The sequence below is a fragment of the Microdochium trichocladiopsis genome (assembly GCF_020744255.1).
Source record: "Microdochium trichocladiopsis strain MPI-CAGE-CH-0230 chromosome Unknown B0I36scaffold_3, whole genome shotgun sequence".
NCBI classification, from domain to species: domain Eukaryota; kingdom Fungi; phylum Ascomycota; class Sordariomycetes; order Xylariales; family Microdochiaceae; genus Microdochium; species Microdochium trichocladiopsis.
In genome coordinates this window covers 2191128-2214746 of record NW_025763546.1, presented here as the reverse complement: position 1 = coordinate 2214746, position 23619 = coordinate 2191128, and the positions used below count along the sequence as shown (strand labels likewise).

General features: G+C 55.3%; 8 protein-coding genes across 8 annotated transcripts; 2 read left to right on the top strand and 6 right to left on the bottom strand.

Annotated features, from left to right (window-relative positions):
- Window positions 1-7: 7 nt before the first annotated feature.
- B0I36DRAFT_317939 (uncharacterized protein) lies at window positions 8-2968 on the bottom strand. The gene is made up of 2 exons (XM_046153222.1): window positions 1462-2968; window positions 8-1404 (listed from the first exon to the last, which is right to left on the bottom strand). The coding sequence occupies exons 1-2, from the start codon at window positions 2681-2683 to the stop codon at window positions 344-346; spliced, it is 2283 nt and encodes a 760-aa protein (XP_046015334.1). The 5' UTR covers window positions 2684-2968; the 3' UTR covers window positions 8-343.
- Window positions 2969-2997: 29 nt separating this feature from the next.
- On the bottom strand, window positions 2998-4481 carry B0I36DRAFT_317938 (hemolysin-III related-domain-containing protein). The gene is made up of 3 exons (XM_046153221.1): window positions 3754-4481; window positions 3467-3697; window positions 2998-3407 (listed from the first exon to the last, which is right to left on the bottom strand). Exons 1-3 carry the CDS (start codon window positions 4336-4338, stop codon window positions 3243-3245), a joined length of 981 nt encoding a protein of 326 aa, XP_046015333.1. The 5' UTR covers window positions 4339-4481; the 3' UTR covers window positions 2998-3242.
- A 173-nt stretch (window positions 4482-4654) lies between these two features.
- On the bottom strand, window positions 4655-5278 carry B0I36DRAFT_317934 (translation machinery associated TMA7). Its single transcript, XM_046153220.1, has 3 exons — window positions 5160-5278; window positions 4993-5082; window positions 4655-4922 (listed from the first exon to the last, which is right to left on the bottom strand). Exons 1-3 carry the CDS (start codon window positions 5179-5181, stop codon window positions 4834-4836), a joined length of 201 nt encoding a protein of 66 aa, XP_046015332.1. The 5' UTR covers window positions 5182-5278; the 3' UTR covers window positions 4655-4833.
- Window positions 5279-5716: 438 nt separating this feature from the next.
- B0I36DRAFT_89941 (kinase-like domain-containing protein) lies at window positions 5717-8665 on the top strand. Its single transcript, XM_046163548.1, has 4 exons — window positions 5717-6718; window positions 6770-7674; window positions 7730-8098; window positions 8161-8665. Exons 1-4 carry the CDS (start codon window positions 5797-5799, stop codon window positions 8386-8388), a joined length of 2424 nt encoding a protein of 807 aa, XP_046015331.1. The 5' UTR covers window positions 5717-5796; the 3' UTR covers window positions 8389-8665.
- A 3904-nt stretch (window positions 8666-12569) lies between these two features.
- B0I36DRAFT_317925 (uncharacterized protein) lies at window positions 12570-13802 on the bottom strand. Its single transcript, XM_046153219.1, has one exon. The coding sequence runs from the start codon at window positions 13628-13630 to the stop codon at window positions 13013-13015; it is 618 nt and encodes a 205-aa protein (XP_046015330.1). The 5' UTR covers window positions 13631-13802; the 3' UTR covers window positions 12570-13012.
- Window positions 13803-17215: 3413 nt separating this feature from the next.
- B0I36DRAFT_317923 (uncharacterized protein) lies at window positions 17216-17710 on the top strand. The gene has a single exon (XM_046153218.1). The coding sequence runs from the start codon at window positions 17285-17287 to the stop codon at window positions 17525-17527; it is 243 nt and encodes an 80-aa protein (XP_046015329.1). The 5' UTR covers window positions 17216-17284; the 3' UTR covers window positions 17528-17710.
- A 1311-nt stretch (window positions 17711-19021) lies between these two features.
- Window positions 19022-20452, bottom strand: B0I36DRAFT_238659 (kinase-like domain-containing protein; the record flags this gene model as incomplete). Its single annotated transcript, XM_046149630.1, has 2 exons — window positions 19022-19716; window positions 19774-20452. 2 exons carry the CDS (start codon window positions 20450-20452, stop codon window positions 19022-19024), a joined length of 1374 nt encoding a protein of 457 aa, XP_046015328.1.
- A 1231-nt stretch (window positions 20453-21683) lies between these two features.
- On the bottom strand, window positions 21684-22277 carry B0I36DRAFT_405777 (uncharacterized protein; the record flags this gene model as incomplete). The annotated part of the gene is made up of 1 exon (XM_046161799.1): window positions 21684-22277. One exon carries the CDS (start codon window positions 22275-22277, stop codon window positions 21738-21740), a length of 540 nt encoding a protein of 179 aa, XP_046015327.1. The 3' UTR covers window positions 21684-21737.
- Window positions 22278-23619: the final 1342 nt, after the last annotated feature.

Below are 23619 nucleotides of genomic sequence, written 5' to 3'. Positions count from 1 at the left end.
GGGCAACAACCAGAAGGCACACCCCAACTTTTGACGAGCTCGTTCTTCAGAGTAGTTTCAGATTGTTACTTAGGGCTCTCCGTCTCGGGCAACTCGCTGAGAGCTATGGTATACGACGAACCAGACCTCACTGTCGCCGAGGTCCTCAGGAACGTCCGCGATGGGGAAGTTGGAGCTGGGGAACTTCGATTCCGGAGTGTTCGATCATCCCTGTTTCCATCGTGTTATCTTGGCTTGGTATTCATGATCGGTTTGTGATTCTTCCCGTCTAGGTGTGTCTTGAAATGGATGACTGTCATCCATGGAAGTTGTGGACATCGGCACGCTGATGCAGAACACAACCTTAGGCGTCCTCGTTATCGACATCTGGCATGTCTTCATCAGAGTTCTCTGGAGAATCGGAATTCTCCATCGCGTCTCCCAAGCCATCGACGCCGAGGTCGATCACTCGGACGAGTCCCGAGCCCATGGCAACAGCAGCCCAGCAGCTGAAAAGAGCATTCGGATTCCATGCAATCGACGTTACTCGGGTGTGTGGATCCTCAATAATGAGAGGTCCCGTGGCAAAGGTCATGGCTCCTCCTTCATCCATGTTGTCGAAGCCGTCGTCTTCAACATCACGCTGGGCCTTTTTGGCCGACCCTTTCTGTGCCTTCTTTCCTTTGCCCTTCTTATTTTCGGAAGCCTGTTTCCCAGTAAAGTTTGCTCGTGGGTGATCGTTGACCTCCGGAAGGTACCCGTGCGTGATTCGTACAACGCCTCGAGAGCGTCCGTGGTCTGGGCTGGGTTGGGCTGGTCTGTACTCATGTTTGAAGATTCTGATCTTGTTGACTTTCTCTCTGTATCCCATGATTTTGCGCAGGACATTCGTCGACCACAGTGATCCATCGGAAGTGCCGACCAGCAGAAAAGGGTTGCACGGGCTCATCGCCAAGCATGTCACTTGACTTTCGACAGTCATGATGTGTCGTGGTTGAGGGAATGTTGTTAGCCCTGAAAACGACACGGTCGAGTTCGCGGTAAAGTTCGTCGGCCACATGGATAGATATCCTCGCAGCACCTCGCTCCACGCAAGCAGGTTTGGCTGGAGCGAGACCGAAAGATTGGCATTGTACGACATCTCGGCAGAAGGTCGATTCAGGTCTGTCAACGTAAGAACTCCACCTATAGGTAGAGATGTGACATAGGACGGCTGTGAAGGATAGCCTGACACAATGTCGATAACACTACTACAGTGTATCGGATGTCTCTGTAGCATTTGGCAGGGGAACAGCGACCATAAAGCGATAGAGCCGTCTGAACAACCTACAGCAATCCTGTTCCAATTGACCCAGGTAAAGCAGGTGATTGCTACGGTGTGCTCGTTGGGGATCTCTAAGGTAACCATCGCGTCCTGTACCCGTTCTATTATTGGTCAGCCATCGCAACTTGAGATATAAGCAAAATGCATAACCGGCTTACCAAACCACCCATCTGATGAGCCGCCGAGCATCTTGGCCTCTACAACCCTTAGCTTGCCATCGGCGCATAATATGGCGAGGAGGGAGGCAACTTCATCATGGCCGATGGGAATCGGGCACCACTGAAGTCTCGCGACACGGCCCCAAAGGGAGCAGACAGCATGCATTAGCTGTGGTGGTCGCCGCGATGGACGCATGGTTCCGTCCCGACCTCTCTCGACGGGAAACTTCCAGATCTGTACACTACCCTCCGGTTGCGTGGAAGTAGTCGGTGCTTTGGAGAGATCCTGCTGGTACGCTTGATCCGCCTCGGGGATAACGGACATGGCCAAGAGTTGGTCCCGCTGGCTGGATGATGGTGCCCAGTTTATGGCAACAACAATACCTCCTACGTCCAAAAGCCAGCCGCCGGAAACAGGAACATCGTCTGCTGTTATTGAAGCGGGAGAGCCATCCTCAGACAGAAAGATACTGCTGCCTTGTTGGGTCAAATATGCTTTCTGATATCCATGCCCACCGATCAAGGCTGTTAATTTGGCATTCGTGCTAGGTAGAAACGACGAGAACGCAGCTTCGGGAGTCAATATGGCCGAGGACTGTCTGGAGCCACCATTGTCGGCGTGCATTCTCAATCGATCTCCGAGCCGAGCTCTCTGCTCTTCCGAGTACGTACTGGCCGTCCATGGATATGCTGAAAGGTCGATATGCTTCTGGTGAACTGGCCTTGGGGGGAGGACCTGGAAATCCCACCACGCTCTTGTGATGCGCGACACGATTCTGCTGTAGTTGTCCCGATCTCCGTAGAGAAGGATCACCATATCATGAAATCGCGTCCACCGTTTCAACGGGCCCGTGTATGCTCTCGTCCATTTTGCAGACGGGTCCAATGGATAATCTGGAACTGCATTGAGAGCCCGGGCCGACGCAACCTGGATCGGCACCTCTTTTTTCCTTGGCCGTGCAGCGATTGGCTTTGCATTGCGTCTACTCGGGGCGGGTTCCTCCTCCGGCTCCAGTTCGGACTCTGAGGAGTCGACGAGATCTAGCTGGGCGTCTTTGGCGTCCGATTCTGTACCGCCAGCTTCTTCGTCGCGATAGCCGTCCTCCGACTCCTCGCCACCAGGGGGTGCCACATTTGCGATTTCCTCTTCGTCTGAGCCCAGGGTGGGATCAAGATCGGACGGCCGATAGCGCTTTGCTTGATTCGACTTTCTAGTTCTCATGTTGCAGTCTGTGCTTGGGGCAGCATCCGTTTGATGTGCTGTGTTGAATGGGCTTTTCTCAAGTCACCTTGTGGTCGGCCGCAGCGGAGCTCCTCACTGCTCAAGGTTGGCGGAGCATGACTTCACGGTTAGTTCTGGCCGCGCAGGGTATGGCTGCTCAAAACACGGACGGGGAACTCGTTACGTCTGATGATGAGAGCCTAGACAGCATTGTGATCGGGAGTGCGCGCTTGTTGTCGCAGATTGTGGAAGCATGGATCATGGCTCGAATAACTTTTAGGTGCGTGAAATGGGTGGGGTGAGGTGTGGGCGCCATTTGTTCCTCCCCAGACCACCAGAGACAAGCTACAACAAGACACCAGTCGCGCAGGTGCCTTACAAGCCCCGACCATCTGTCAAACTCAAGGGACCAATTGCACATTTGGGCACAATCAGAAATACAGTGTGATGCTCAATTTGCAGGTACGTTGTGAGATTTGTACTAATTGTGCCCACAACGGAGCCAACGATGGGGTTGATGATGCATGGCGAATCCTTCCTTAGGCAGATCTCAGCATGTCTATAGCGGACATTGTGATCCCATGACTGCATGGTGGTGGTCAAAGGCCTTGATCATGCCCGTCAGATGCGACGCGGCCGCAAACACTATGAGGATGTGGAACAACTGATGCGAGCTGCCCCATATGTCGAATTTGCCAGGGAAATTCCGTTCTGGCCATCGCGCCTACAAGATATCAGCCCTGACGTCCAAGGTCAGCTTTTGACGGTCCGGGCAAAACTTACAGCATAGAGAAATGCCCCGAAGATGTAGAGGCCTCCTTGCAAAAGTACCCAGCTCAGCCCCATCTGTTCGTCCAACTGGCGGTAACCGTACATGCCAAGTGCATGACAGACCGGGACAACTCCTGAGGCACCAAGACCGACGAAGATGCCGGCACGGTACGGCCTCCAGGCTGGGGTCCGGAAGCTCTCAACCCAGGATACTACACCACATGCCAGACCCAGCAGGAAGATCTACAATGCAATGTTAGTCCTGAATGTGGAAGACGCCACCAAAGGATTATACGCACTCCGCCCAGGTAAATGGTCATGAGCCCTGGGTGGCAGAATAAGCCATAGTAAAGGGCTGGCACATAGCTGCCAACGATGAGCAGGACGATGCCGGAGTAGTCGAGCTTGTTGCCCCATTTGGCCACATCCTGCGAATGGTTCGATATGGTATGGTATGTGGCGCTCATCCCCAGACACAAGACCGCCCCTGTGAAGAAACAGGAGAAGACGAGAACATCCGAGCTGCTGGCGGTTTCATACCGGCGAGCAACGACCTGGAACAACCAAACGCTGCCGAACAGGAAGGCAGTGGCGCCAAAGACGTGAGTCCAGATGTTGACGGATTCGTTGTGGACGGCGAGCACAGAAGCGAACGAGGAGCGATAACTGTTGCTGTCGGCACGGTAGCCTGAGATTATGAACTGGTTATCACGACGCCATGTTGGGAGTTGATCCCAGATCAGTAACGCTGCTTGCTCAATCTTGTGTTCCACAATTTGAACCGCCTCTTTCAAACTGTCTGCCGATGTAGTCTCCTTGCGATTCCGATATTGGGTTGTAGAGTGAGGAGCGTCCCGGCCCGTGGTGGTACCGGTAGTGGCCATGTTGCTAGGGTTGTGATGCTGACGGTTCGAAGCAGGGCGCGTTCATCAATACCCCTTGGAAAAGACGTTGATCGAAGGGATTTTGACTTGATAATGTTGTGTCAGCGTGCTGGGATGCGGCACGTTTTTGTTGGGCCTTTCCTTTTCGGCTTGTGATTGTAGAGAGGTTCCGAGGCGCATAACGTGGCAGCTAAATCGCTGGGCCTGCTAGCGGGCAGAATGAACTATGGAGCACCAGAATGGCATGGGGGTCTTTTCCTATCCTTGCGCGCAACATTCCACACTTGAACACCAGATCACCAGGAAGCCACTAGGATGGAGTTAATGGAAGGATTCATAATGGTCTACGCTGTGTTGCTAGAAATGGACGCCATAAGCGCAGCACCGGGTGGCATCATGCCGAAGTCGAAATCAAGCCTTGTCCACGTCAATTCATGTCCTGTTCGGCCACGCGCTCTCTACAGAACTCGCCGCATGTCCATGCCTGGCGCCAGTCTACTTCTTGCCGCTCTTCTTGATGCCTCCGGTGGCAAGGGGGCCCTTTCCAGCAGCCTTCTTGGCCATCTCGGCTCTCGCCTTCTCGTCTGCGCAGTGCATCAGACTGGTGATTCACAACACCTGGTGAGCGGGCGCGAGCAGGTAGAATTAACTTACCGGCCTTCTTCTTCTCGAGGAACGCCTTGTCGTCGTCGTCGAGGTCCTTCTTCTCCTTCTTGGCCGCCTTCAGGGGCTTGACCTTGCCGCCTTCGCTGAGTATAAGCATATGCCGCATTTCTCCACAGAAGTCTCGCACAGCAGCTGCGCGACCAAAGAGAACTTACCTTCTCTGTTAGTGCCGCCCATGGTGTGAAGTGCTGTATGGTGTGTTGTGATAGAGACGAAAGAGTCGAGCAGAGATTTGTGAGATTCGATCGAACAGGATCTCACATGAAAACTCCCCTGGACGGCTTTTTGCACACTAAAGAGCGCGGGGCGCCTCTCCGGGCAGACCCTTGGAGGCCTGTGACGGCCAACGTGCGCAGACAGTGTAACTTGGCCCATTATCCGGCGGTCGGCGCCCATTCCACAGCCGAATCCGCACGGTAACTCTTGGGATTACCTTATGTAAGCACTCAGAGGGCACTAGTCAGGCCCAGGCGCCGACAAGCTCCGACCAGATCCACGACAACCGCGTGCTTTCCAACATCATTTCCAAGCTCCGCGTATCCGCCCCAGCTTATTGCGCCCTTGCATACACGACCGACATCGATTTGCTAGCTCGATCGTTTTGGCTCTCCGAGCCATCGACGCGCCGATGAGGAAGAGCTGAGCACACGCTTCCTGGTTCGACTCTTTTCTGCGCCTGTTACTCCTGCCAATTTCATTGACTGACACTCCCATTTCTTGATTTGAAGCCGAGGAAGCGTCGATTATACCCTCTTTCGGCTGTGACAAGTCACGCTGCACAAAGTGAGCGACATGGCGACCCCAGGGAGCTCTGATGAAGGGGAGATTATGGAGCGTGGCGGTGGGAGATCCAAGGCAACTACACTACCTCACTCTCGTGGAGCTGGTGTTGACCGTCTCGACAGACACCGAGCTAGATCCCCTGGATCGAGATCGCCTGACTATCCTCGAAGTCCGAGGCACCGCCAGTCTCATCCAGCGCGACGAAGCCGTTCTCCACGCGGTAACAAGCGACCTCGAGATGACCGAGACCGCTTCTCCGGCAACGGCCACGCAGACAACGACCATCGTCGATTCCGAGTACACTACGAAGACGCACGTGAGCGCAATAATCGCTCACGCCTCTCGTACGATGACGAAGACAGGCCATCATACTCTTCCACAGCTCTACATTACGACGACCGGGATCGGGAACGCGAGTATACCCGAGGATCCGGTAGAGATCGAAGCAGAGATCGGGACTTCGACCGACATACAGACAAACGCTCACGGCGTCGATCGCGGACTCCCGAGAGAGCTTCACACCGTGGCGCCAACGATCGCTCTGGGCCGCGACGCAACGATGAACGGCAAATGAGGAATGGTCCTGGCGATGGACGCCAAGCCGATATGCGCCGCCAACCCGAAGTATCTCGACCACATAATGAGCCCTTATCTAGCACTAAACTTGGTCGTGCAGATGACACCTCATTAAATGGCAAATCAGGCACCGACACAGTGGTCGACGATCGAGACTTCGAAGAAGAGAAACCCGTAGACGTCGAAGCCGAGATTGAGCGACGCCGGAGACGGCGCGAAGAGCTGCTGGCGAAGTCGCGAGGTGGGACACCGATGCTAGTCCAAGCTCTACAAACATCGGCGAGGGCAGTCGAAACCCCACAATCCATTGCGACAAGAGGAAGCACTCCAATGGCAATAGATACGCCAGGATCCGGTGTGTACATGTATGTTCCAGCAGAGGAATCCGTGCTGACGAAGCTTGTAGTTGTGTCGTCTCCGGCATCGCCTTCCACCCCATTCCGGGATGGTTTGTCACCTGCGCCACCAGATCTGTCCAAAGACCCTGGCTCCTTGATGTCCAATAGCAGGTCAGCCGCCGGTGAGGAAGACGGGCCCTCAGCTGCCGACTATGACCCGACGGTAGATATGCGGGAGGACGAGCTTCGTGACGAAATGCGACACGGTCAGATCGGGCCACACGGAGAACGACTTCCGGTTGATCAAAAAGCCGCAATTGCGCCTGTGCAGCCTGACGAAGAGTTGAAGAAGGCGGATGCTGACGATGACGACGATGGATTCGATATGTTCGCAGAGGAGATCGACGAGGACAAGTTGGTTGCGCCAAAGCCTATGCCATCATCTACTGTCCTGGACGACCGTAAGCTCCCGGCAACACTCACTCAAGCCAAAGCTGGAGGTATCCTGGAAGGAGACGACCTGGATGGGTACTACAAGATTCGTATCGGTGAAATTATGGATGGTCGCTACCAGGTACAGTCGACCCTCGGCAAGGGCATGTTCTCTGGAGTGGCCCGGGCCGTGGACATCACCAACAAAAAGCTCGTCGCCATCAAGATGATGCGAAACAACGATGCTTTGCGAAAGGGCGGCTTCACCGAGATCGCGATTCTGCAAAAGCTAAACGAGGCTGACCCAGAGAATCGCAAGCACATTGTCAAGTTCGAACGTTACTTTGAACACAAAGCTCACTTGTGTCTTGCCTTTGAGAATTTGAGCTACAACCTCCGCGAGGTTCTCAAGAAGTTCGGCAACAATGTCGGCATCAACTTGAGCGCAACACGCACGTATGCTCATCAGATGTTTGTGGCACTCGCACATTTGCGTAAGTGCTCCATAGTTCACGCCGATCTTAAACCCGACAATATCTTGGTAAGTCTACTCCCATCATAATGTCCAAATAAGAAATTCACTGACCACGCCATAGACGGATGAGAAATGCACCATCCTCAAGATTTGTGATCTAGGTACTGCGATCGACAAGTCGGACGCGGCGACTGCGCACAACGAGATCACGCCCTATTTGGTCAGTCGCTTCTATCGTGCGCCAGAGATCATGCTCGGCATGCCATATGATTATGCGATCGACATGTGGTCAGTCGGCTGCACACTCTATGAGATGTACACGGGCAAGATCCTGTTTACCGGCAGCAGCAACAACCAGATGCTCAAGGCCATCATCGAAGTTCGTGGCAAGTTCAGTGCGAAGCTTTACAAACGCGGTGAGCTCGCGCCATTGCACTTCGACGAAATGGGCAACTTCATCAGCGTCGAGCAAGACAAAGTTCTTGGAAAGGTGGGCGAATCACGACTCCATCAAGAAAGCTCGAATGAAGCTAAAGCTAACAATTTCAACAGACGACCGTCAAGACTCTGGCTGTGGTCAAGCCAACTCGTGATTTACGCACCAGGCTCATGGCTGCTTCATCTGGTCTCAGCGAAATAGCCCTCCGCGATCTCAACCACTTCGTCGATTTGCTTGAGAGATGTCTGGCACTGAATCCTGACAAGCGAATCACCCCAGTTGAAGCCTTGAAGCACCCCTTCTTCAGCTCGAAAACCGCTGTCGCTTTCAAGCAAAAGTAGCCGCAGCCGTCCAGGTGTGCGAAGAGCAAACTCTCCAAGAGTGCTCTCAGTCCTTGACAGCATGGACACGGTGTTGCCCAAAACCGGACCCTGGCAGGGACAGTCAGGAGGCTTACATAGCCTGCACGACCTCCCTTTTGGACTGGTGTCAAGTTGACGATGTAGATATTCTAGAACGATAGAAATGTATATCCTCTTTGGTCCTTGCTTTTGCCGCTATCCGCCGCGCCAACGAATCCATATTTCTGGACCTGTCTCCCCAAAGCCAAGGTGGACATTAGACATGTGCCTAAATAGGCAGTCTCGCGTAACCTGGTGTCCAGTTTGCTTCCGTGCCTACCTACGATATCAGCTACGCCTCTCTTTGGCCAGAAGAGCCAGACACCTCCAAGATACACAAGGTTGAGACTTCCAAACCGCCATACTACAGGAAACCCTACGGATAGAGCTCAAGAATAGAACGAAGCATGCTAGTTTGTGCAAAGACCCTGGTGTAGATCCCGATACGTTCTCCGTTTCGAGCTTCAAGAGATAGATAGACAAGAAAGCACGAATGTTTCATGTAGAACAAACTCCAGTGCCGTCCGCAAAATACAAGAAGAAGGGTGTGCATCTAGGATGGCAGTACAAACCTCAAGCTAGCACCATAGGATTTGAGATACAGCCACATGCACCGCCAAAATGTGATATCTCTTGGATGAGAGGCTCTGCCGATGGCAAAGTCCGCTCGAACACAAAACGCCATACACCAGGTATGGTAGGCCTTATTACCCTGCACAGTTCGCGGAACATGCCCGACCCTAACACCGGACCTTCCCAACCTAATACACGCTTCCCGACCAGTCAACAGCCAAGCTGCACGATCCGAGGGCCCGGAGACTTCAAAGACATGGATGTGGCTAAAAGTGTCAAAGCAGAACGTGGTCCTCGCGCGCTCGTATGGGCACCGCGATTTGCGCAGGACTACGAAGGGCAAGCGAAAAGTCTATGTCGATTCAGCCCAAGCCCGGCACGCCTCCGGGTTTACCAAGCCTCAGAAACAACTTTCAGCCGGGCCATCTGACGGGAGTGGCCTGCCGAGTGTCCAATGCCCAGCTGCGTGTAAGGGGGCTGTGGCTTGCCCACCACCACCAACAACAATCCCATGGTTGCACTAAAGTCGGGCCTCCGTGAAGGAAAAGTGCCCATGAAATGTTCCAGCCCTTCCAGCCGCCCCAGGTCCCCACAGCCGGGGGACGCCAGCCTCGAACGCCACTGGCTTTGCCGGGACGTAGCAGCAGCTTCCCGGCTGATGGTATGGCCCTCTTGACACATAGTTTCCTCGCGAGGCGTCTGTAGCCACGGAGTGTATTTGCGTGTGTCGGGTGGCTGAGAATCCAGATCGTGTCTGTGGGGAGCTCCGCTGTAATACTCGCGAGGCGGACGGGTGCCGTGACTCTTGCGAGTGTTGACAAGAAGGGTGTAGAACCAACAAACCCAAGATGACACGCTTATACGGCCGCCGCCGCCCAGTATCAGATTGGGTCTTGGCTTTGTGGCGCCCTTGATATCAGATCCCGGCAGAGTTCTTGTTTCTTCGTGATCACAGGTTTTGGTCGGTTTCCTTGATTAGTCAAACCCTGGAGCAACATTCTCGAAATCGCTCTTGTCGAGATGTCCCATGTTCTCCGGAACTTCGGCTGCGGGTCTACTACAGCTTAGCTTTAGGCCTGGTCGAACTTGATATGGCTATGCTCTTCTCTTCCGCGGTGAAGGGAGCGCAAGTTCGGCAGTTAACGTTCCATGCCTTAACCTTGACCCGATATATCCGCGACACGCTTGCCCCAAGCAAGTCACGCTGTAGAGGTCGGACAACAGCGAGATAGGAGATGGCTCAGCATGAGGTGATTCGGTATTGCTCGAGACAGTTGTCCTATCTGAAACATGACCACGCGACGACGATCACTGTGTCCGCCGTTCCGCTGTCAGAAAAAGATCGCCAGTCTGCCACCGCACACTCGACTGACTCGCAAAGCGTGTCCCTGCCAGTCACGGTTGCCAGGCAACAGAGTTTCGCGGAGCGCTTTAGAGGCTTGCCTAGCTAGTTACTACTGGTATTTTCCGAGGTAGTTGCCAGTGGCGAGCCAGCCAAGGAGCTAGAGCCGACGGACCAATGGCAAATAGATCTTTGGGGGCCGGCACATGGCCAAGCGAGCTCTGACTATTACTTCTTCAGCCAAGTGCTTGTGTCGATCCTCTTGTTGGAACAGTCGCGTGGGCATTTAGAGTTGACTAGTCTCCCGTACCGGTCGAGCCTCGCGGATGTCCTAGTGCTGAACCAACCACTTATATCCCTCCGGATCACACCACGAACGAGGCGACGCAGGACCTTTTGGAGACCGAGAACTCGAGAAGCCGTCCGCCATGCCAGGCCCTCAGCACAAGCATTGTCTGTACTGCTTGAGGCCATGATCGGCAGGAGATCTGCACGGAGCATGGCGTGATGCACGCGAGCCAGTGGGCCGATTAGTAGTAAAAGGTTGCTGCTGCGTTCTCTGGTGATGGGGAATCCCGTCTTGCCACGAACATTCGGCATGGCAAAGTTTGCAGATCCTGTGTCTGCTGGTTGATATGGGTGAACCCTTCTCACGTCCATCATAAGGTGGGTGGTACGAGAAACCATCCACTGCGCCATGCCCATATACGCGGAAAAATTGGCGTTGGGGAAATGCTTGGTTGCCTGGTTAGCAGTGCTAACCCTCCAGACATTCTTGATAGTGCACGGCGTGCACAAGAAGACAACAGCCTTGCCGTTCCTGGATCATGAATGCAGCGAAGATTCTTCAGCGATCATGCTCATAAACAGGCTGTTCAATAGCCTTTGATCTGCGGTCCTTGACACAGTCTGCGAACGATTCAGTCGTGGCCGCGAGACGCACGGCCTGGCAGATCTGAACGAATGTCTAGCGTCGACGGCTGTCGCATCGCACTTAGAACTAGGAGCACTCTGGAAGGAATTCACCAGCCTGAACGAAAGGACCACAAAAAGTTCCTCGGGCGGACTCGAACATTAGTCAAAGCACAACCCTGCTCGCCTCGGGATGTTCGTTCTGTTAGTCAGATACTAGAAGGGCACGAGTCGTAGTCCCCTTGGTCTATCAGGGATGACGTGTTGCCTTGGCTTCCACCATGCTCTAACACCGAAGCACCGAAGCTCAACTCCAAGGAGCTGGTCACTAAGATGGCTCTAACCCGGACTGGCCTGGCTGTCCATTCCTGAAGGAGCCTTATCAACTGCAGAGAGTTCCACGCGGGACGGTGCCAAGGGACTGCCAGAGGAAACTTTAGGCAGGGCCCGAGGTCATGTGCGCGCAGCCGACGACAACATCACTTTTGGGAATGGTTGCCGAAACTCTAAAAGGGCCTGGCCGAGGCGCGTGAGTTTGCAGGCGGCTTGCGGACGAGGCAATGACAGGTTCGCAATGATTTGAGTTCTGCTCCGGCCTGCCATGGCCGCAAAGTCTGCTAATTAAAGGTGAGACAATTGTCAACGCCTTGACGTGTGACATGACGTTTGCCACACGCTTTGCCCGGCTCGGCCTGTAGCATGAAGTGGTCAAGCGCGGTGGGCTTTTCCTCATCAGCTGAGATATACAATGGACAAAAGATACTTTCATCAATCATCCCCATCGGGGGCTGGTGCCTCTAAGTTACTCAGGCGAGGCTGCTTGACCGGTATCGCGGCACGTCGTGTTTTGGTATATTTGGCAAGAACTCTATTTCTCGTCATGGCACCCCCACAAGATCGGCCAGCGCGACACACACGACAGCCTCATACGGAAAAGCTGTCCGAGTCGGACCTGTGCGTGTTGGCTGTTGGCCAACCCGGTCTTCCGCGACCTCTTCGCGCATTCCCCGATCTCTGGGAGCGATTCAGAGACACTGCCAGAGTTTCCGGTCATCTGGCCCGATGGAGAACGGCGCCTTGTCGTAATCGTATCGCGCGTGTGCTTTTGACTTTTTGATGCTTTAGTTCTGTCTACGGCTTGTCTGACTAGGACCACTTTGGTCTGGGCTGGGTGGGTTAGGGGAGCTGGCATGCCAGTGAGACTCTATGGAGTTGCAGTCTCCACAGCTCATGAGGTTCGCAGTTCGTTGAGTGTTGTTTAGATGGATTGCATAGATCTCTCTTGCCCAACTGCGCACAACTAGTAGACTAGGAAGCAGGCACTGCGTTCACATACCCAAGTCTGAGTTTCTAAGCAGAAACCGGGACTGACAGCAGCCATTAAACACGGCATCATCCAAGCACATACTCCCTCCCCAGCGACAAATCTTAAGAATTGCCCCGAGACACAGATCGAGACGGGATCGATTTCTTCAGAAGCGGCCTGGGCAAACAGGAAGAGATGTTCATCCGCGATTGCAGAACTGTCAAAACGCCATTCCTTCACATCGGGATTTAAGCCTTCTCGCAAGAAAACCATGCGAAACCCACGTACGCACGCACGCACGCACACACACTAGCTAATCGCGGAGGTCTCAAATCCCACGTTTTAAACCCCGTCTCTTGAGTCTTTTCTTTCCTTTTGCTCATGTCAACGCCACTGTCTCACTGTCGGGAGACATTCGTGCGCCGACGGCCTCACTTCATCGACGATCGCACAAGGCTTTGTCTTATCAGCGTTTGCCACACCCACACACACCTGTCCTCATCCACCCTGGAAATCTCTTGCTCGCACGTGTAAGACGGTGCCTCATTGGTCAACGGAAAGGAAAACGCGAAACATGGCTCAGTTCTCAGTTTGAGACCAGTGTTTCGCACAAGGGAAATAGAAAAAATAAAAACGACAAGACTTCGGGGGAGGAAGACAAGCAAAAGCCAAGTCCACGTGGTTAAAATTCCCAGGGAGAAGACAACGTTTGCAAATGTCGCAAAGCCGTCCGCCGTCTCAGCCGTGTCGCTCGATCGTTCCGGATCCGCAAGGTTGCTCCGGGAGCTTAGCGGGCGAGAGAAACCAGAAACAGCGCAGCGAGTGCCACGCGCGGCAGCAGCAGCAGCAGCACCTTGTGACTTTTGCGCGCAAGACACGATGGCGAGGAGGGCCAGGGCTGGTCCCGTTGTCCGTCCCGTGCTGTGGGCAGAGTGGCGTGATAGTTTGGGCGTGGAGGGTGGTCTCCGAGCGCGGTGGACATCAGTAGCAGAGGGCATTTGCACACCGCTTTGTTGTGTGGTAGTGGGTTTGAAGGTTAGTCTGCCCATGCGCGGGCACCGAGGTCCCAAGCACGCACCGAGTGGTGTCAGCCATACAGACGATGACACGGCATACCGCGGTGCATCCACTTCCTCCCGGACCCATCCTCACTTCTTCATGCTATGATAGCCAACCAGACTATGGAGGCGGGACTTGGTTGTGTTGGCCATGTGGACCGAGAGTTGTCCCTGGCCCAGCCCTTAACACGGCGGGATATAGAAAAGTGGGACTCGACCGGCCTGTGCTGAGCAATGAAGAAAGAATGCACGCCAGTCGACTGCACCAGCCTCTCAAAAGAGTACCATACCTGCGACAAGTATTACTGTAGCGAGTTGGAGAACATAATTACCCTGGAGGACCTTTTGGCTGCCATGACCCTGACTGGATCTGGGCACAGAAGTAGGTAACTAGAGCCAACAAGACACAACCGCGACAACCATGTAATCGCCCGCCAGCCAGCTGGGGTGGGAGTACATCATGGGAGACTAGACGCCCAGTAGTGGCAGAGCCGACACCTTACCATAGTAGTTGCTGGCCGGAGCCTGACTCTGGGGTGTCCGTCTCGCGCAAGGGAGGGAGGCGAGACCAGACCTGCATGCATAATAGTCCACACGCATTGCATGCATGTATGCAGCCACGGATGCAGAGTACATCCGCCTGCATCTGCATCTGCATATGACTGCATGTCTGGGTCCGGTCGGCTGAGGGTGGCCCAAGGGGGGGGGGGGGGGGTCACATGGACAACCGGCCAACACTGGGGAGAGAAGGAACAAGAGTGGAAGGCTAGGCAAAGACTCCCATCTGAGCTGAGTTGAGCTGGCGTGCCTCCTGACCGCAGGAGCAAAGCAGCACCAGCCGTTATTGCATCGACGCTTGTCGCACGAGCAACCAATCAAGCCCGGCGGGAGAGATGGCTGCAGCATGCGGGCGATCCCAACAGCGTTGCACTGCAGCAGCATGTCCGCCTTGGTTTTGTCTTCGATGCGAGCCTGCCCGGCCACAGGCATGGAGAGAAAGGCAGCAAGTCCCGCCTCGTCAGGTTGACATCGCATCTCGCTTCTGGGCATTGCGTCGTCGCATTTCGCCTTCGCGATGCCACCCAACCACCATCTTCAGCACCTCTCTCTCGCTCCATCCGCTCTCCTGCTCCCATCCGGCTTTGCTCGCAGCGCGTGTGTCCATACAAGGTCAACCACCTGCCGCGTGGCGCCAGCCACTCTGATTACTGCTACCACCCCAGATCCAACACGTCTCTCTCACGGCATATGCGGTCCACGCTCCACCTTCAGTCAGCAGTCAGTCAGTCAAACTCGTGCAGCCCCTGTCAGACCTCAAAAGAAAAGGTGCAAAGGCGATCTCTGTTGCCGGCAGTAATATATCTGCTACCACGATGCAATGTGACGCCTCATCTGCCGGTGGCCGCTTCGGGGTGAGCACAAGCCGTGCAGAGAGGGGTGGCAGTTGGGCAATGCTCCCATCGGCCGCTGTTGCTTTCCAAGTGAATGCGCGCTGGATCATGCCGGCAGCTGACAGATGTGACAAGGTGTCTCTGAGCTGCATCTCCAAGTCGTCGTCGTCGTCGTCGTCGTCGTCGTCGTCGTCGTCGTCGTCGTCGTCGTCGTCGTCGTCGTTGCCATGGTGAATTGCGGCACATGATCAATGCCCATTGGGTTTCTTTCTTTTCGTTGTTGCGTGGAGACGCTGTTTCCAGCCCCCCACCTCCAGCACAACAACATCGTTGATTGGCAAGGCAAGGCAAAAGTGGAACTAGCACTCACGAGTGATCCATTGCTGTCGCACTCTGCCCCGCATCGAGCCTCAACTCCCAAGAAAACCTACGGGAGGCTTGGCTTTGAAAACCGGCCGACCAACCGGGGTAATAAATATGATCAGTCTCTTCGGGGCTCTTTCAAATCAGGGACCTGGACCGACATGATCACTGAACCTGACGCGCATGTAGATTCGATGTGGAAAAAAGCAAAGAGTGCCATCAGACCCCCCAGACACACAGCCGGATTCTCGGGGCAGCACTCGGCGTCATGCACAGACCAGCTCTTTGTCCAGAACGCTCTCCTCTTACTCCTGCATCTCCTTCTTGTTCGTGCCCATCTCGATATTGATACGACTCGTGCCATGCTGGAAGTGGTGCGGACGGCGGGGAGCCGGGTCGGCGATCAATAAATTGCCCAGCAGCCGCCAGCGGTTAGTGATGCTCCAGCCGAGGGGTGGTGCCCCAGCACGCCGTGAAGCACTCCAGGGACCGGCCCCGTGACAGACTTGACAGGCTGGAGACAAAGGCTAAAGGATTGGCTTGACGTCAGACCAGGGCGGTAGCTCAGCGAGTAGCTCGACGGGCCCTTCCCCGGGAAGCTAGGCAGGTCCTGCATATGCCTGGAGCACCACCACCACCACCACCCACGGGGAGGGATACCCAGGGTGGTTTTGCCAAGTGCAATGCGACCTCCTCCTCCTCTTCTATTCCAGACTGGCATATCGCCCACGTCGATGAGTCGATCCGAGGACCAAGCGTGCAAAATGTCGCGATCCGGATGATCTGCCCCCGCCGAGCAGCCGTAAAGGCGCACAATCTAATCTCGGATCAAATGTCAGCAGGACAGTGTCTGACACTCGTCCTTGTATGGGGGAAATACCAATTTCGGCACCGGCCAAGGGGGGGACATTTCACTCGTGTCGATCACCACAAGCTCCATCTGACACCGAGTCCCCCGGCCCTGTCATCGCGGAGATCAAGGCACGCTTTGGGAGAGCGGGAGGAACGTGCAAGAGACACACACAGGCGGGGGGGGGGGGGGGGTTTGCGACCGCAAGCGGTAGTGCACACACACATTGCCCTGCCCTGCCCTGCCCTACCCACGGATTTGAGCCAGAGACAAGGATCCAGGGTGTTGGTCCCCCAAGACTACCTACATACGTACGCAGTGAGTGTGGGCTTCTCAAAGCCCCCGAAGGATTCCGGGGCCCAGCGCAAGACGACGATGATGATAAACCAGTCATCTAGAGCTAGGCATTGAGCATGGGGTCCCAAGTCGAGAATGACCACCGCCTGCGCCGGGATGTCTGCTTGTAGCCCCCCGGGAACCTCGCCCGGAGAGGCTGGCAAACAAGCAGCCACGCTACTTACGCTCACTAGTTGCTGACCTGCACGAACAACCCCCCCCCCCTAGGTCCTCCTGAGCAGGCAGGCTGGGTATAGGCTTGGCCAGCTGAGGTGAACACCGACGAATGCAGAACCAGGATTAAGATCACGATGGCGAAACGAGGACCCAATCAGCTAAACTCAGCCCCTGCAGCAAACACCACCAGCAGCGCCAGCTGGTCGCAAGGGACTAACTAACTAAACAGTCGCACAGCCAGCCCTGCGCTAGCTAGTTTCTCGACTGCTCCGCCAAACGACGACCAACCCCGTCAGCTCAGCCACGCGGAAAATGCACAGCACTCGACGGCAGGAGCGGCAGCAGCAGCAACAACAACGGCACGGGATGGGTTCTCTAAATTTAATAATGCCCCCATGTCCTTCCAAACATGGTTCTATCCCCACGCTAATTCAGCCTTTTCAACCGCCCCCCCCCCCCCCCTAATAATGGTCATCCTACTCCTTTCGCATTGGCCCCCCTCCTTCGAGAACATGGTATGACGCGTGCATGATGATGATGACCACGGCGACTCGCCCCAATATACGACGACTGGCCCTTTTTTCGCAATGCTTGGCATCTTGCGCAAGCATTATCTGCAGCGGGCATCTTGAGAAACGGGAGAGGCAAAAGAAAGGAATCCGCCTTGTCAGACAAGGCACGCACCCACGCACGCACTCACGTAGGGACACAAGACACTACAGAGGAGTCGGAGCGAGCGCCGCCGTGCGTTGCTCAAGCACACATTACTAACTCTAGCACCTCCTCTCTCTCTCTCCTTCTCCCTTTCAGCCGTGGCTTCCGCGGTTTTGTCTGGTTGAGAGAAAAGAGACAAGTGAAGTGAATGATCGACCGTGCGTCAAATAGATTAAACCTCCCTCTAGCGTGCCTCGTTAGCTCTCTCTCTCTCTCTCTCTCTCTCCCCTCCCCCCCCCCCCCCGGCCAGCGACGCACGCCCCCAGAAGCGGCACGAAGGAAAGGGCCCATGCGTCCAAGTCAGTGTGTTTAGTGAGGTACGCTACGTAGATCTACGAATGAAAAGCGCAAGTCAGTCACTGAACGGTTGGAACTTTTCCCGCCCGCCTTGCGGCGGCTGCGGTATGTGCCATGTGCGCGCCCATCAAACAAGTTTACCCGCAATAAAGAAAAGATGGCAACATACCCTTCTGAAATCAAACATACGGAGCAGAGAGCAAGCACCTGGGTGTGAGGAGGTGACATGTAGCAATCGAGGCTTACATGCCCCCACATCTCGCGCACACACACGCTTTCAATGCTCTAGTTGTCGATCAAACAAGTGACTACTAGCCTTGCGACCACCACGCCAATTAAGGAAGCAACACCTGCTGCAGCGATCAGTGCGCTCATTACGCATCAGCGTATCGCGCCAGCACGCTTCACTTTGTTCTCCTGCACCAAGTCCGGTTGACCCTGCAGTTGGCAGGCAAGGCTCGGCTATGCAGGACGACTAGTGACCGCAATCGTGGATGTCTGATGTGGTTTTGCTGTCCTGGTGGCTCAGGGTTTCGTATTGTCGAGCAGGAATGCGCATGTCACAGTTGACCGATGATTCAAGTTTTGGTGTACGAATTCTATTTGTGATTCGTCCCAGAGGGATCCTTAGGCGCATCGGCCTGTGTACCCTACTCTCCCGCATTGAGCGAGATTTTGTTGTCGCCTTTTGAGGCTGAATGAAAACTCCGCAGGCTTGTGAGCCATAAGTCTTTCTAGTCATTTCCCATTCAACCAAGAACGCCATCATGATTTTCCCCATCCGTTATCGCTCTCTAGCAACGTTGAAAGAAATGCCTCAAACCAAAAGTGATGGTATGCAGAACGAAGGTAATTCGTAGCCCGGTCAAGGCACCACGCGAAGATGACAAAAAGAAAGGCGATAGCTCCAATGTGACTGGCTGTAACCCAAGATAAAAGAGAATATAAAAAACCACCAACTCCTCGCTGAAATGATACAAATGTCTGAAAGTGTCGAGTACATGGGAGAAGTGCGTCGTCTACCCGCGATTTTTGTTGATTAAAGATTCTGGTACATTTGTTTGGAAGTATGTGCAAAGCGCAGTGTACCGCAGAAAATCCAGCTGGCGTCCCAAAGGCTGAAGAATTGAAGTGCCGTGGGCGCGGCCCAAGACGATCAGGCCGGTGAATTCTAGTATCCAGGAATATGGGTGAAAAGTGGAACCTGGTGGTGGAAAGACACTGGGTGATGAGCCGGCGCAGGTGCGTAGCGGTTCACGACATCCCAAAAACTGAATGCGGCCTTCGGCGCGGGTGCTTGGAAGTGGCAAGGCTCAGGCACGTGGGCAGCGCGCACGGGGTGGCCATATTGTGGCACAAACTCCTGGAAGTAGGGCTTGGTGTCGAAGAATTGCTGCTCCGGAACAGCCAAGTGACCCACGGGAGAGGGAGCCTCATCGAGAAGTTCCTCCTCGTCGATCGTGGAGCAGCTCGAGATGAGGGAGCCATCATCTGATGAGCATGTTGACTCACAGTCAGAGTCCGAGTCTGAAGTGGCCAGGGAGGCGGCGTCGTCCAGATCATCCAAAATGGCCTCCTCACAGTCAACGTACTCCGAAGCCTCGGGGGAGGCGACGGGAGTAGGCAATGGCTGGAAAGCAGCGGTGGTGGGGGAATGGTGAACGACGCAGCAGCCAGGATGGCGTTGCGAAGCTCGCTCAACGTAATTCTCTGGTCCGGGTTGGGTGTGAAGATCCGTCCCAGGATGTGGTTCAAGTCATCTGACAGAGGCAAAATGGTCCTCAGGAAGTCAGAGTCGGTGACGAAGGCACGGTATGCTGAGTCCTCGACAGAAGCCTGTTTCCAAGGGTTCCTGCCGCAGGTCAGGTTGACCAGAATGACTCCCAGGCTCCAAACATCATTTGGGGGGCAGTAGTAGAATGGTCTCCGTGAAGAGGGGTTGAGGCACTCTGCAGAGGACGTTAGTCTCAGGCATGAGAAGGATATCGGTGCAGAGGGAGGCTTACCTGGAGACATGTAGAATGTTGAACCGCATCCATAATCCTCAGAACGCTCGGAAGAAGTGGCAAGTCCGAAATCGGCAAGCTTCACAGTCGCACCGTTGTTGGACACAAGGATGTTTTCCGGCTTGAGATCGCGGTGGTAGACACCCAGAGTGTGGCAGTGCTCAACGGCATCCAGGATCTGCAGGAAGACGCTCTTGGCGAGCTCATCGTTGCCAACATACTGGCCGCGCTCGGTGATGTTGAGGAACAAGTCACCTTCCGGGCAGTACTCGAGGACAACGTAGATGCAATCCGGATCATCCACAATCTTGTGCATGGACACAACGTTGGGGTGGGCGGAAGCCAGGTAGTGGAGGCGGAGTTCCTGATGCTGGAAAGCGACTTGGCGGCGGTCCAAGGGGGTGCCATCGGCATTGTACTTGCTGAGTGTCTTGACTGCGTACTGGATACCAGTCTTGACGTCCAAGGCCAAATAGACCACACCGTAGGCACCGGTGCCAATGATCCCCACAAGCTGGAGGCTATCGCCGAGAAACTTGCCTAGTCTTTCCTCTGGGGCGACGGGGATGTACCGGGGTTGGCAGACATTGGAGACAAACTGGGGCTGCTGGTAAGCGCACTTGTTGTCGTAGGCTGGCGAAGCCGGTGGTGAAGGATAACCATATTGAACATTATGCATGATGGCGAGGCTCTCCTATTTGCGTCTGGTTTGTAGTCTCCGTGGTGGGAAGAATCCTGTCTCGTATCAAACAGGAGAAACGACGCAGTCCAAAGTGGGAACAAGAGAAGAAAGTCCCGGAAATGTATGACACGAGGGTGCTCTGTCTTTCCTGGTCAGTTCCGTGGATGTCCTGTAGAAATGTCCACGGTGATTGTCCTGGTGGTTGATCAAAGGTCCCGGAGATGTCTGCTGGTTTGCAGGAGTGCGAGAAAGGCGGCTGAGACCGGAGTATTAACAAGGAGTGTCGACGTCGAGTAAACGGGTCAACCGGTGACTGGCGTGAGCAGCAAGAGTCGGCGATGTCGATGATGGAGTTGAAGTGGCGCGGGCAACGACCAGAGGGTATGGTCGTGCAGATATAGGACGGTTGGTGGTGGCGGAGGAGGGAGGACGAAGATGAGGAGCAAGGAGTGTAGTGAGGAAGTGAGTGAAGCTCTGGAAGCCGAGGTGTGAAGATGGGGACGTGATGTAGATATCTCGATAACGACGGTTTGACCGCGGAGGGGAGAACCCAGGGTCTGTCTTGGGCTGGGGGGTGTGAGTGTCGGGGGGGTGAGGAGCAGGCCGAGGGTGTGTGTGCGAGGGCGAGTTGAGTTTGAGGGCGTGCGCAAGCAAGGCCTGGGGTGGGGAAGGCGGAGGGGCGTACGAGATGGTGTGAGTGGAGACCGGGCAGGGCAGCAGGCAGGCAGGCAGGCAAGAACAGGCAGGGCAGGATGAGGCAGAGACAGGAGGAAGGAACGGGTGAGCAGGTGGTCCCAGTGGCTCAAGGCGGTCATGAGTGGGTTTCGATGGGAACCCCCTGCCCATTCATGTCGGGCGCCCGGGCTTTTGGGCTCGGCGGCGGCGGCGGCGGCGGCGTCGTTCACACACTCACACACATACGCACACGCACTCACACACACACACGAGTGGGCACATCCACTCACACGAATGCGCTCGCTCGCTCGCTCGCAGGCCGCAGCCATGCTCCACTCGTGATCAGAAAAGGCCAGCGCAGTCACCAGCGATCAATCAGCCCCTTGTCTGACGCACTTGGTCCCCACTGGTGCCGGGGCCTACAGCCCGGCCACGACGACAGCGCGACGCCGCAGAGCAACTTGCCGGGGGTTTCGAGGCGGGTGGGTGGGCAGCCAGCGAAGCCAGCCAGTCGAGCCAGTTCAGGGTGCAAGCGGCCTGCAGTCGCCCGCAGTAGCGCTCTATTCTTACCACCGGCTCCGTTGACTGGCCCTGCCCGGCACCCTCGTCAGCCTGCAGGCCTGGAGATTGGGCGGGCCCAGGGGCGGTCCTCGCGGCGGCAGTCGACAGAGGCACACAGGCCGGACGGGGCGAACAAGACAAGTCCAAGGCCCGCCCATGCCCAGGGTGGCGCCCCGTTCGAGGGAATGATGGGCAGCGACCGCAATCTTTGGTGACGCCGCCAATATCCAGAACCACCAGGATTGTCTGACACATGAGCCTGCTGCCATGGGTCCTGTTCAGGGGGTGTGGCCAACGTGGCAGATTCATCGTTCACGGGCCTTGCTGGCCAATCACCACCGCCTGGGACGACAGCAAGGGGATAGGGGGGCAACTTGTGTGGTGGTGACACTCGTCCACGACGTGTGGTCGCACTGGCTGTTCGAGGAACTGCCAACATGGACGCGAAGGTACTGGCATTCATGTAGGTACGGCTGGCGCCAGCGCGTTCCGTCTGCGTACCAGGGAAGCGAGCCTCTAGCATTGCCGTCCACGCTCCTGACTGGCTGAACAAGTCGTCATTGCCCACGCCGCTCGTGACTCGCATGCTTTGCCTTCGGGCGTGACTGCTGTGTGTGTGCGCATCCACAGTCTGTGCTTGTGGGCAATGTGCCGGGCCACTCATTGCGACTCCACTGATCTCCTGCCTAAAGACTTTAGGAATAGGGCCCGTCCTCCGCCTTCATGGCCCGTGGTGAGCAGTGGGAAGCAAGACTTGTCCCAAGTCTTGAGTTAATCGCCAGCTTCCACTTGAGACCTTTTTGGCAGCCCGTGATGGGGATCTTGGAACTCTAATCTTGGGCACGCTCTGCACCAAAACGACCCAGCAGGATCGCCCCTGTTAGAGTTCAAGCCTGTCTTGCTGCCATGCCTCTACCATAGTACAGCAGCCAGAGGAAAACTCTGTGCTGCACCAGAACAACATGGAACAAGCGGATATGCTGTTGCCCAGCCTAGCTGCATTGAGGAAAAATCGATTTCTCTGCCGCCTAATCAAAGTCGCTGCCTGCCAAAGTTACTGGCAAGAGTACATGGGTGACTCAGCCACGAGTCTTGCCATGTTGATGGCATTCCTCCGCATTCTCCGGAGCGAGTGGTCCCCCTAGAGTCAACAATGGCCGAGTTTGGGCACTTGTTTTTGTGGCATTCTCAGTCGAGTTTCAAAGCTTCAAACGAAATTATGTCGGCCAGCAGGCGCCGTCCCAGACTCCGTGTTGGGCTCTGGCATCGGCTGAAGTGCTCGCGTACATGGTAGCGAGATGAGCACCATGTAATTTAGTCGAGGGCCTTGTCGTTAATAGGGTCGAGGATCCGCCTTGAAACCTTGCTCCCGAGTAAACATGGCGGGAAGGCTGTAACATGAGATTCCGCATGAGCGATTCGAAGGGCCCCATGCAACACCCAGACGGTCGTGCCCGGGGTGCGACGCTACAGCCATCTCTGTGCGTTGCACCCAACGGCATGCTCTGCACATCCCGGCTGCACCTCTCCACCGTCTCAGCGGCCGGGACCATCAAATGCTCGATCAGCCCGTTCCGGCACGGACCCATATCTCTGCGCGAGGGCAATAGAGCAACTTGCCGGGTTCCTGACGAGCCGATGATCATGCGTCTGACGACTCAACCTTTGTCAGAGGTGCAGACTCTGCCTTGGGATCTATCTATCTCTGACTTGTTTCACTAAGGGGGGTTGAGGGAGGATTTTACATTCTTTCAGCCACGGCGCCAGACAAATTGAATTGTTGTAAGCACGGAAAGGAAAAAAGCCGCGATGGCCGTTCACAGATTTGCTTCGAGACAAAGACAAACCACCGTAGGCGAGGGTGACACAAAACGACCGGGTCCGTGCTGTGGCCAGCTACCGTCCCGCAGATCTGAGTAACACAGATG